Source organism: Chamaea fasciata, unplaced genomic scaffold, assembly GCF_029207755.1.
Source record: "Chamaea fasciata isolate MVZ Bird 193981 ecotype frontalis unplaced genomic scaffold, bChaFas1.0.hap1 SCAF_5, whole genome shotgun sequence".
Lineage (NCBI taxonomy): Eukaryota > Metazoa > Chordata > Aves > Passeriformes > Sylviidae > Chamaea > Chamaea fasciata.
Genome location: NW_027094090.1, coordinates 58,105,414 through 58,118,396, shown reverse-complemented (window position 1 = coordinate 58,118,396; position 12,983 = coordinate 58,105,414). Strand labels below are relative to the sequence as shown.

Below are 12,983 nucleotides of genomic sequence, written 5' to 3'. Positions count from 1 at the left end.
GTGTGTAAGTGTGTGAACGTGTGCAAAGCATCAGGGAAGGAGAGAATGTGAGGGTGGGAGAGAGTATTGCTGCTGCTTTCCTGGTGGGATGCTTGGAAGCAACCATCCAAACGTGGTAGTATAACTTGTGAGCTGTCAGGAGTTCACAAAAGAGTAAACATTCTGTGCTTTCTTCTCTTGCCACCCAGCAGCTCTGCCTGTCTCCACCAGATGGTAGTACAAGCTGAGGTTTACTATTTGTGGTACAGGGTGTCTTGTCTGGTTCCTTTCTAATGTTTTTAAGTGGTATGAGAGCTTGCTGCATTCATAATGCTGCTTTTATGTTTTTTTCAGAAGCTCTAAGACTTTTTCAAAAGCTCTAAATTATTTATTTTACAGTTGTCATAGAGTGTTTTTCCCCCAGACCTTTCTGTCTTAAAATTCTGCTGATGTAAAAACCACACCCTCCATTTTTATTTCCCTTTTTGTTTAACTACTTCCCTCTATTACAGTTCTATCATGTCTCCTTGTGCTTTAATTTCAAAAGATTTTTTTCATGGGAGTTAATTTGGGCTAGCAGTGGTGGCTTTCCAGAAGTGACTAATTGGGAATACTTAACTAGTATTGTCTAGAGCTACAAGCTGAATGTGGTGATCTAGATTAGTACTGCAAAGCCTTGGTCCACCATAAAGTTTTGTTCAGATGCATTAATGGTTCAAGTCCATTTATCTACCTTTCTTTTTTGAAATACCTAAACTCATGTTTTTTTATTCAGGGCATCTTTATTCATGTGAAAGAATCATTCTGTGGAAAAACACTTCTAATGAAGCAACTCTGTTATCTCTCTTGCATTTCAGCTACATATATACTGAAAAAGAAAAAGCAGGGAAAATCAGTGGATATTGGCTTATTCTGTTTATTTATGACTGGATTTTAAAATTGTAAATTTTATATGTATAGGTATATCTACATTTAAACATGCTAATATTTCTTAGCAAGTTAAAAAAAGTAGCCATTTCTGATTTTATCAGACTTCTATCATTAAAAGGTCATCTCAGTTGGCATTTTCAGGTTGGCATATAAAGAAACTGCCAGCATAGCTTGTGCTGTGTTCTGATTCTATACCTAACTTCAAACTACAGATATAATAAAAAAGCCCAATGCGATTTTATGTAAAGTACAAAATTTCTACCAGATAAATAGGAAGAAGCACTTCTAGTTAAGAAGTAGTGGCACAAATTTGGAAAATCATTATTTTCAAGTAAGATATTGTTGACATATTATAAAGGCATCTTTTTTGTTCTGCATAATTTTAAAATATACTACAAAATAGCATAATATCAATTTTATTTATATTTTAATGAACTTCTATAAATACTTAAGTCTTATATGTATGTTTTTGTTTTTTTTTTTTCCCTAAGGTGGTTTGCTGGAAATGTTCTGATTACAAAGCACATCTGGAATATGATGGCAATAAATTGAACAAAGTCTGTAAGGATTGCTATCATGTAATAATTGGTTGTACAGACAGTGAAGAAAAGAAGAGGAAGGGCATCTTGGAGGTATGTCATTCAAAAATACCGTATTTGTATAACTGCAATCATTTTGGTTTAACCGTAGGTGAAAAGTGGTAGCATTCTTGCAGAGTTTATTTTCTCTTTGAGAAAATAAAAAGTATGTGGATCAATTTCATCCCATTCCATAGATTTTGGTTTCCAGCACTCACCTTTGCAAAATTGCTTTGTTTCTCGCAACTTTACATTTTTAAATTTTATAAAGCTTAGAACTTGCTTGCTTCTTTCAGTTATGTCAGCTCCTGTGACAAAATTTAACCTTGCCTTACAAATTTTCAGTTTTCTTCTTCTGTACTTAAGCTTTCATAGCAACAAACTCCACTGCTACCATTTGAAAATATATACCCAGACTGAAAGAACTGGGGAGGGAAATGAGGAGAATGGGGGAGAATTTTGTTCTTCCTTCAGAGTCTGAAAAGTAAGATACTGTTTTGATCAGTGTATAAAATGAACTTCTAAGTTGTCAGGTTGCCCTCAGCTTTTGGCATCTGAAAAGTCAAGGTCAATGGAAATTTTACCATTTAATCATTTTTTGTTCTTTCTTATCATCTCAGGTTCACTATTTAACTTGAGTAGCATTTTACTCTGTCTACGGATTTTAAGCAATTAATCTAATCTTTTCTCTAGGATTAGTGCTTGAATGTTTATGTTCTTCTTAGAAATGTGTTTGAATTTGATTCTGTCATAATATTTTGACTGCCAAAGTAGATAAATTGTCATGTTGGATAGTAAGTGGCACTTCAGTGCCTAACATGGTGTTATTTTGGAAATCAGACATTGTTGTAGATGCTCAGATACCGAGAAAGGCTGGCTGTGGTGGCAAAATGAAAATTGGAGTGATACAGAAGTCTATAATCCAGAATTACTGATGAAAAAAGGAACAGATTACACTTGCTTAGGGTATATGTGTTGTGACTGTATGTGTTTAATATATATATATATTTTACACAAATCCAGTCCTTCTTGATGTTTTTTGGTATTTCCTGAAACTCTTTAGCAGAGCTAAACTATCTAAGAGTTGATGTGAATGGTGATAAATTTCCTGCTTTTCTGTTCTTTCTGGTTTTAGTCTTTATTGAAGGAAAGTTTATTTTCCCTTTTATGCTTTCTACTATCTCCTAGATTGAATCTGCAGAAGTCTCTGGAAATAGTGTCATATGTAGCTTTCTTCAGTACATGGAGAAGTCCAAACCCTGGCAGAAAGCATGGTGTGTCATACCCAAACAGGAGGCTCTTGTGCTCTACATGTACGGCGCTCCACAGGTATGTTCAGGAGAAATGCAAAATGTATTTGTAATTATTGTCACTGGTATTTGAAGAAGAGACAGCAAGTACCTTGGGAATGAAGGAAAGATCCAAGTGTTTTCACCAAACTGTACAGCACATGAAAAGTAATGGGTAGATTAGTTATCTGTTCTCAATAAAGAACTTTTTCTTCTTAGGATGTTAAAGCTCTGGCTACAATTCCTCTTCTGGGCTACACGGTGGATGACACTCCAAAAAGTGCTGACCTCCCCCACAGCTTCAAACTGACCCAGTCCAAGTCTGTGCACAGCTTTGCTGCAGACAATGAGGAACTGAAGCAGAAGTGGCTAAAAGTTATCCATTTAGCTGTCAAAGGTGAGACATCAGAATGTCAAAATGAACTGCAAGTGAATTTAGAAGAGCAGCCTGAATCTTCTAAAAGATCTGAATGCTGAAGCTCAAGAACACATGGCATTTTTTAAAGATTTCAGTTGAAATTGTGGTTAACCTTTGTGTTGACCTTTCTTTGCTCAATCAAGGAAAAAAAAAGAAAAAGTTCTTACTACCATACACATCTTGGCACTTTATGTTTGGGAAAGAATTCTGGTCTTTTTAGGGATCTTTTTCTTATATTTATGTTCTGTCAATAAAAGTGATGTACAGGTCCGTTTCAGAGACTTTTTAAAGAAATGTGAATGCTATTAAAAATACTTACTAACTTTACTATACTACTTGTTTGTTGTAATGCAATTTTTTTTTAAATCCAGTTGCTCTTCAGTTAACATTTGCTACTTTCATTAAGAATGCAAATATTTGAAGCTTCCTACTTACATGTTAGGACTTGCAACAGGATTAAAGATATACCTCCACATTGCCAAAATAGATCTGTACTTAAATATGCAGGGACAGTTTGGTTTAATGTATGTAGTTTATAGATTGATTTCCACAGTTCTGTACATATGTTGTATTCACTTGTATCTTTTTAATTAAAGTAATGCAAATTGCTTTCACAGGTATATTGGCTTTTAAGGTTTCAATTTATCAAGGAAACAATCTAATGATTTTCAATCTAGAAATAAATACCTAAAATATGAGAAAACTATATATAATATATGTACAGTATTAAAAATGTACAATTCTCAATTATTGCTTTGATTTCATGATACTGGGTTCTTATTAGTGAATAATTTATTTTAAAAAAGCATGTTTTCTATTTGAAATTAAACACAGTCCTAAATTGAAAAATACTGTTCAGTGATTTGTTTTAATAGCTGACACTTAATGATCTTGATATTTTTATGCATCAAAAAATTAGCAGTAATGTAAGTGGCATGCATTGGAAAAATGAGTTCCAGTTGTGTTTAAACAAGTAGTCGCTTTTCTTCAGTGTCCTATCACTGTTAGCTTTTAAGAGTGCAGTAGTTTGTTGCTCAAATGCAGTATGTGGTTTGAGAAAAGCAACAGATTCTAGTAACCTTCTGGGAATGTGTATTTTTGCTATTATGGCTATTGGAGCAAAAAGAACATTTTGAACTTAAGTTTTTGATTTTTGTTGAAGATTAGGTATTGTAATGCTTATTTATGACAACAATCTTCAAGGATTGTTGTTTTAAAGTGGAGCCTGGTTTATAAAAATTTAGTATGAAGTCTGAGCTTGCAAATCTGAAATTTTATGAACTAACATTATTTGTTTTCTGCTTCTGGGTATAATGACTCACTGGCTTTACAATATTAAGTTTCTTATGAACTTCCTTTCTTATTAGGGTTTTTATACATAGAGGCAAATGACCTCCCTAAAATTTTTACTGTAATATCCTTGAATGAAATATGGCAAACTCAGAGGATTGACTATCGATTAAAATCATTGCTGTCTTTCCTTTTTGAAACCCTTAAAGGAAAGAATATATGTAACTTCTGCAATCAACTTGTCATAAGAACATTCAGGGGTCTTACTTCTCAGTAAATCTGCAATCCATATTTTAAATTATGTCAAGTTGAAGAGCTCAGGTTCAGTTTTCTTAGTAACATGACAGATTTAAATTGTTGGGTTTTTATAGTGAGTTTGCCAAACAGACTATCCACTGAACTCCTATTCCTGCTCTACTCTTTCTGCAACACTATAGGGGAAAAAAAAAACCCAACCCATTTTGCATTTAGCAAGGGATTAATATCTGTTTGTAGTGTCAAACACACATGAGCGTGCAGTGTCTATCATTCCTTCATAAAGAATGTCATGTAACTTAATGTTAGTGGGATGGATTTTGCTCTCACCTGCACAGATCCAAGGTCTACCATAGCCTTTAGATTCCACAGCTGTACACCAGTGTTAATAATGATCAGGACATGGTATGATCGAGTATTAACTCTCCAGCTGACTCGGTGCATGTCAATTCTGAATTTTCTTCCTTGGGTGCTCCCTGTATCCAGATTATTCTGAACATAACCCTAGTATTACTTTTATCCAATGTGCAAGCTCTTCTGTAATTCTCTTAGAGATTTTAAGTGACTTCTACTGGCAGCTGTGTTTGCCTTTAGCAATGGGCAGCTCAGGCCTGTTTTGATTCATGTTGGTGAATACCATCAGATTTTTGCCAAGGCAATATAAGATCTCCCTAGTTAATATATGTAATCTTACATATACCTTGCCAAGGAATGGGGGAACATTCAGGTAAGCAAGCAGAACTCTTGGTGGCTATCTTTCCTTCATGGCCATCTCCCAAGAGTGGGTATCTTCTACAAGAGCCTCACGTGCAATTGTGGGATGTGGAGAGTTGTTTTACCACATCCCAGTGTATAAAACCAGTTTCCCATGGTCAGTGTGTTGAGTGTAAAGGAAGAAGTTTCTTAAAAGGAGTTCACAGATCAGAAGGACTGAGCTATACTGAAATTCCGGTGATATGACTGTAGAATCAATTAGGTTGGAAAAGGCCTCTTAAGATCACTGAGTCCAACCATTGCCCAGCACTGCCAAGTCCAGCACTGAACTATGTCCCCAAGTGCCACATCTTCACACCTTTTAAATACCTTCAGGAATGGTGACTCAACTCTTTCCCTAGGCAGCCTGTTCCAATGCTTGACCTCCCTTTTGGTGACAAAATATTTTCTAAAAGCTGATCTAAAACTCCCCTGGCCAACTTGAGGCCATTTCCTCTTGTCATATTGCTTGTTTCTTGGGAGAAGAGACCAATCCTCTCCATGCCATCATCTCCTCTCAGGGAGTTGTAGAGAGTGACAAGGTGCCTCCTGAGCCTTCTTTTCTCCAGGTTGCACACCCCCAGCTCCCTCAGCCACCTCTCACAGGACTTGTGCTCCAGACCCTTCACCAGCTCTGTTGCCCTTCTCTGAGCCCACTCCAGCACTTCCATGTCCTTCATGTTTTGAAGGATCCTGTCTTTCATGTCCCAGAACTGGATATAGCATTTGAGGTGCAGCCTTGCACATGCCAAGAACAGAGGGACTATCACTGCCCTGGTCCTGCTGGCCTCACTGTTGCTGATACAGGCCAGGACACCATTGGCCTTCTTGCATACCTGGGCCCACTTCTGGCTCTTGTTCAGCTGCTGTCAAACCAGCACTCCCGGGTCCTTTTCCACCAGGCAGCTTTCCAGCCTTTCTTCCCCAAGCCTATAGTGCTGCAGGGGTTGTTGTGACCCATGTGCAGCACCCAGTACTTGGCCTTGTTGAACCTCTTAGAGCAGGCTTGACCCATTGATCCAGCTGTCTGGATCTCACTGCAGAGCCTTCCTGCCCTCCAGCAGGTCAGCATCCTGCCCAACTTGGTGCTGTGTAGTACCTTCTGTTTTCTAAGCTCCTGAAAACCTAATTCTTAGCCAGGTAGGAAGTCCCATTCCAGTTGAGTGATTAGAAGTAGCAGTTTCTGTGCTTCCTCATTGTTACAGTGGTATTGAATAGTTGAAGCTGCTTGAGTGGCAGCATCTCCCAGGCGAAGCCCTGCACTTGGGCATAAGCAATTTGAAATGAAGGTAGCACTGGGAATTGTTTGTCTGGATGTTAGCCTCATGTTTGCCCTCGGCCATTAAATTTTATATAGCACAAGATATTTTATTTACCCTAGTGGAACCCATTTCATGTTGTCATAATCAATTGCTTGGTCAGAATTGTTCTCTTCTGAGTCAGAATGCCTTGGCACTCAAATACATGGTTCTGTGTGTATTTTGTGGGAAAAGTATGTATTGCCAATATTAAAGGACATCAGAAGATGGAGAAATTGCTTCTAAATTTAACTACCCTGTTGCCTTCATTCTCCACAGAAAAGCCCTCCTAACAGCATCCCAAACTTTAAATTGAAAATTGTGACTGCAGAGGAAAAAATACAAAGTTGTAGCTGCTGTGGCTTAAGAACTATGACGAAAGCAGTGAAATTAAAACTATCATTCTAACAAGGTGGAAGCTGTTCCCATGTGAAATAAATTCTTAAATTCTTCAAGATAAGGAAAAAAGGCATTAAATTTGTGAGCATAAAGCTCTGTGTGTAAGGAATAAACTGTAACTAAGCATTCATTCATAATGCATGAATGCATGTGAATGACTCTGCTGAATTATTTAAGTTTTGCAACTCGTGTTCAAGTAATGCTTATTTCTCACTTTAAAAGTGATCCCTCTTCTGTGTGATTTAAAGCAGATCAAAAGTTATTTGAGTGGTTTTATCTGTGTTCAACCAGAACAAGACTTAACTTTATCATTCATATTTTTGGATCATAGCAATATATTTTTTGAAATTACTTATTTTTTCCCCTACTATGGGAAAATATTGTATAATGATATCTGCATGTCTGCACCATTCCTCCAGACCCTCTAAAAATTCTCTTGTGGTATCAGGTACTCCTGCTTGGTGGAAGAGCTGCTATAAAACCTGTATTATGTAGTATTTTCAAATCCCTTTATGCTGAGCAGTTTTGTTTATTCCAAAGTGTATTTAACTTATATGTGCAAAATAGATATGGAGAGTACAAAGCATTCTCTTCTATTTGGAGTAGAATATTAAACCACTTTAATTGCATGTAAATATAGTAGCACCTTTTTATGCAAAACCATCTCAAAGTGCTTTATAAATCTTAAAAGATTCTAACTCCCTTTCATAGAAAAGAGGATTTTTATTGTTCATGTTTTAAGTTATGGATGAAGGCAAGGCACTGATTAAATATAGAGTAAATACACTACCACCTAAGTAAAATTTAGGTGAGATTATAAAAGTATTTTCCACAGATTTCCAAGTGGAGTCAGAAGGAAAAACCCCCATATATAAAAACAAGTGGGAAAGATGTGGAAACATTTGATGGGATATTTGAGTTCCTCATCACATAGCTGGTATTAAAAAATCAGCTTTTTATTTCAAGCAAAGATTAAATAAAATTAAGAGAGGGAAGTTATTTCTTCTACTGAAGGAAAGACTTTCAGGAAAGAAATAAACATTCCATGTAGAAAGAATCCTAAGCAATAACAAAAGGTCTTTCTCCATATAGCTGGTATAAACAGGCATGGACCTGCTGGAGCTATTATACCTTCAATGATTTAAATTCACATAGAATCTGCCTTACATTATGTAAGGACACCTGGGGAAGACGAAACTTCTACCAGTTTGGGAGCTGCTGAGATACCATGTCTCACCTGGAGTCACAGAGCTCAGGTGAACTTCAGATGGAGGTAATTGATGTAGGAGTGAATGTAATCAACTGGAAATAGGTACCTAAAAGGAAATGATTGGAGAGAAATAATTTTGTGGCAGAGTTGATTTATCCTTAAGGTAAATCCCTTGGTGAAATGGGCATCATTCTTCGTCTCTGTGGTGTACTGTTATTTGAAATCTGAAATTAAATACATGGGGTTAATGTTTTTTGCTCTAGTCTGTGGCCCTGTTGGTGTGAGGAATTTATCTAGCTGGTTCTGACCCACGGGACTATAGTATGTTCCTCAGATAGGAGTTTTAATCTGCTAGTCAGATTGTTTCCTAAATGCTATTCCTTTAACAGATCATAACATTAATTTAATGATTACATATGTGTGTGTATATACACATATGCATGTGTGTATATGTATATATGTGTATTTATATATTTGAGACTATTGTTCAGATGACTTGTTTTCAAGCAGTATTTTACAATCAAAAAATACACTGTGCTGCATTCAAAATAGAATGTATAATGACTGTGTTGAGTATGCTTTCCAGAAAAAGATGGAGGTAGATCTGCTATTGTGGCATGTTTACTATTTCAGCCTATAAAAACAGACACAAAAGCCCCCACAAACATGCAAATTCCAGTGAGGCATTTCAATCAGCTTCCTTTGAAACCTTGTGATTAAATTTCTTCCCAGAATAAACTATGGCATTTTGTTTCACCCCTTCCTCTTCCTAGCACAAGTGAATGTAGAACGTGTTTTTTTCTCAAAATCCTCAAGCAGATTTCTTTGAATAAAACATGTTTTCAGCCACTGCATAACACCAACCTACTTCTGTTTATAGTTCATCCTCGTAGACTTATTAAGTATTTAGAGTGGAAACATTCAGAAAAGAGGGAACTATATCAAAGCATTTTTGCATCTACATGCCCTGATATTTTAAGCCAAATTTGTTGCATGTAGACAACAGTTTGCAATAGAAATATTTTTTTTTCTACCTGTGTATTTTCTATTCTGCAGCCCTTAAGGCAGATTATTACATTAGTTTTAGTTGGAGCTGTATCAGCTGTAATGTTTGACATCAGAATTACAGGCTATACATGTTAATTTCCCTTCATTTTGGAAGCATTTCTGATTTTAATTGCAAAAACATTTCTTAAAAGAAAGAATGATTGGAGGAAGTGTAAATTTGTTTTGGTTTTGCAATAAAGTGAATAATATTAAAAAGGTGAAATACAAATGCCATTGTAAGTTGTGCAAATGTAAGTCGTCATTTTTATGGTTAAGAAATATATGAATGTAAAAAAATTGAAGATATTGTACATATTTTCTGTAATATATGTATATTCGATCCTAAGGTGGGTGGAGAATTGTAAAAATTAAGCACTTTAATTCATGTTGAGTACTTAAAAAGAACAGAAGTTTGTATCCTGTAAAATAAAAGCATCCTTAAATAAGTATTGCTGGTTGACTCTTATTTCGTCCACGTACTGTCCATTTTACTGAGTAAATCTTTAATCTGTGTTTCCTGTTGTGTGTGATGGGGAGGACCTGTTTTGGAACACTGGCATCTAATTTGCTGAAGTGCTGGCTCTTCACAAGTACTGCTAAGTTGGTGAAAGATGTATTCTGAGTTTATAACGGGTGTATTTGATGCTATGACATCCTAAGTGGCAAAGATAAAAGACATGGTCTCTGCAATCCTGCACAGTTTGGTTCAGATTTCTGTAATGGGAATGTGACCTGGACGTTATATGAGTGCTTTATGGATTTCTGTACTGCCATGCCCAGAGAAAAGTGCAGAAATAAAGGAAGATGTTCAGCACAGCCCTAAATCTTTCTTAGTATTACTCAATACTAAGTGATCAACATGATCTCACGTGCTGAACTAAAGCGGTGCTGCAAAGCAAAAAATGATCAGGTAATTACTTTAACAGACCAAAAGTGGTCACAGTTGCCTCCAATTTCCATCATCTGCACACATTAAACCTGTTTTGATTGTATCTGATTTATTCTTGGTATTCTTCTGCAGGTGGACACAATGTTGCAGAAAACACTTCTCCCCAAAACAGAGAGAGGAAAAGTTACTGTAGTACTTGGTAGTTCCTGACTGGAAAGAGTTGCATACAAGAATTTTTGTTTCATTTCTACATCTTCTTTTCTTTGAATATACTGTGAACGAATCAGTTGAAATAAGCACTGATTAACCTCAGAGACTAATGCTTCCCTTTCTGTTTATGTATCTTTCTGATTTTTCTGATCTGATTTTTTTTTTGCACTGTGGTTAACTCTGTTCCAAACCTCATTTTCCCCATTAAGCACAATGCAATGCCTTCTGCGTGGAGACGAAAATAATAGCATTTACTCAAAAAATGTGCTTTACTAAGAGAACACAATTATAAAACTCAAACTACGGGAAATGCGTCACCACAGGTCCTACTTAATGCCTTTAAATCAGCAGGGTTAATGAGCACTGATATTTCTACGTGGCAGCAAATTGGCCAGAGCACATCGAGTTGGTGAGGAAGTGGTGGGCGTTGGCTCCTCTGGCTTTCCTAAAGAGCCTGAGTAACTCTGCCTCAGTACCACGGAATTGTTCTTGGCACTGCATGAACTTCCTGACATGAGAGAAGTGGCAGACCAGCCTTTGGCAAACACAGTTTTTGGAGCTGGCTTGCTCTAAATAAATTGCTCTGGAGGGTCCTGTGGCGTCCCCAATGGACAAGCAGGAGGAATCCTTATGATTGTGACCATTTTACTTGGCAGCTGTTCACCCCCTGCCTTCTTGGCCCTGTGCACCAGGCAGCCATGGCAATATTTAGCCTCACCAGACCCAGTTCTTGTGGTAAGTCAGGATGCACACTGTGGAGTTTGGTTCCTTCAGGAACACCTCATGTTGCATGGTGTTGTTTCTGCCTCAAAAGCACAATGCTCTGGTGTCATGAGCAGGAAGTGCTGCCTGCCCCAGACACAGTCGACATGGCCTCCAACCATTTTCTTACTAAGAAAATTCATTAATAATTTCAACTGCCAAATTCGAATATGTTTTTGTTTCCTAAATGAAGGAAATTTCTGCTGTCATAAGCGCCTCCTTATGGAATAGATCCTTAACTGGGGATCTAGGGTAAGATGAATTTCAGGATCCCAAAACGTCTTCATATTAATTTTACTGAATACTACGTTAATTCAACTTACAAATTCCAGAGGTTTCTGGATTTGATTTATGCATTTGTAATGTCAAAACAACACATGGCTGAAGAAATGAAGACTGTCTTGGGAGCAGAATCTGGGATTACTCTCTCTTTGACCTCTAGTAGCCTCAGGTTCTCTTCTACCCCTTCCTGTTCCTGTCTGGGAGCCAGGCAGTCACAGCACTCTTGCCTGGAGATTGTGGAAATGAACTCTCTCTTGGGTTCACTGGACACTGAACTTGTATCTCTGATTCTGTGAGCTTGTGTTTGGAAACAAGGCTGCAGGTTTGTGCTCTTCTTTGAACGTGTTTTAACTTCATATGCCCAATCACTTTTCCGAACTGTAGGTAAGGGTTCCTGCTTTGGGGAATTGGGTTTTAGACTCCGACTGCTACTGAATAGGGGAGCCTTCTCTCAGTGTGAAATTCAATCAATGACCCTGTGATGGAAGAAGACAGGATTTCATTGTAGTTCTGTTTTAGATGTGCTGCCTAGTAGAACTACCTGCCTTACCTGTTTTGTCTTACTTGAATATTCCTTGCTAAGTAAATCCAAATCTTACAGCCCGAGGTTCTGGGACACAGCATTTGCAAAAGGTCTGCCTTATCTATGTTGTATTTTGGAATTTGATCTCGAACTAGCACTAAGTTGTTCCTATTAACTGAATGCCCTTTAGTTGCTGAAGTGCATCCTACAGTTGTGTTTCACATGGAAGGACCTGCATCCCAGTGCTTCAAGACAAATCTGCAGTACAAAGTAAAGCATGGCAGGTGAGACATGAAGTGTCTGCTACCGTTACTCTTATAAGCAGGGTGTGACATTGTAAATCACATATGCTCAATTGTTACATTGCCAACTTAAAATTGTGCCAATCATAAGCAGCTGCACAAGTAAGTGCACGAGAAAATGTGTATCATAAAAATAAAAAATGCTCCTCTTCGCATACTATTTTACCTTAAAAAGACTACAGGAGATGGTCTTATTTAACTACTATATCCAGAAGTAGAAGATACAAGCTCAATTCCTCCTGAATACCAGCAAGTTTTGGTTGAGGTAAGGTTTGGTTGGGGTAAGATTTTTTTCTTTTCTAAATATGTTGCCTCAATTGAATGCTAAGTGTGCATTTTATTTAGCAATAAAAGTTACTTGATAGCAGACAGGAGGTTATTGCCTTTATTCCCAAAACCTTGGTCCTTTAACATAAAAAGTCTTCATATGAAAATTGAACTGCAACTGATTGGGGTGGTGAAAATCTTTTACTGAAGCAACTGCTTAATTACTGTGTTTGTTATTTCAAGTTACCACCCCGGTTGCAGCAAGGAGGGAGTGCTGCTGTACAGGAATCCACAAGGATACA

At 37.2% G+C, this 12,983-nt stretch overlaps 1 protein-coding gene across 4 annotated transcripts in view; it reads left to right on the top strand.

The window, feature by feature from the left end:
- LOC136289762 (protein bicaudal D homolog 1) overlaps positions 1 to 5,499 on the top strand; it is a 274,544-nt gene extending 269,045 nt beyond the window's left edge. For all 4 annotated transcript variants that reach the window (XM_066183850.1, XM_066183854.1, XM_066183856.1 and 1 more), the window contains 3 exons: positions 1,401 to 1,541; positions 2,676 to 2,816; positions 2,996 to 5,499. In XM_066183850.1, coding sequence (XP_066039947.1) covers positions 1,401 to 1,541; positions 2,676 to 2,816; positions 2,996 to 3,253 — 540 coding nt within the window. In that variant the 3' untranslated portion in view covers positions 3,254 to 5,499. The remainder of the gene's footprint in view (positions 1 to 1,400; positions 1,542 to 2,675; positions 2,817 to 2,995) is intronic.
- The last annotated feature ends 7,484 nt before the right edge of the window (positions 5,500 to 12,983 follow it).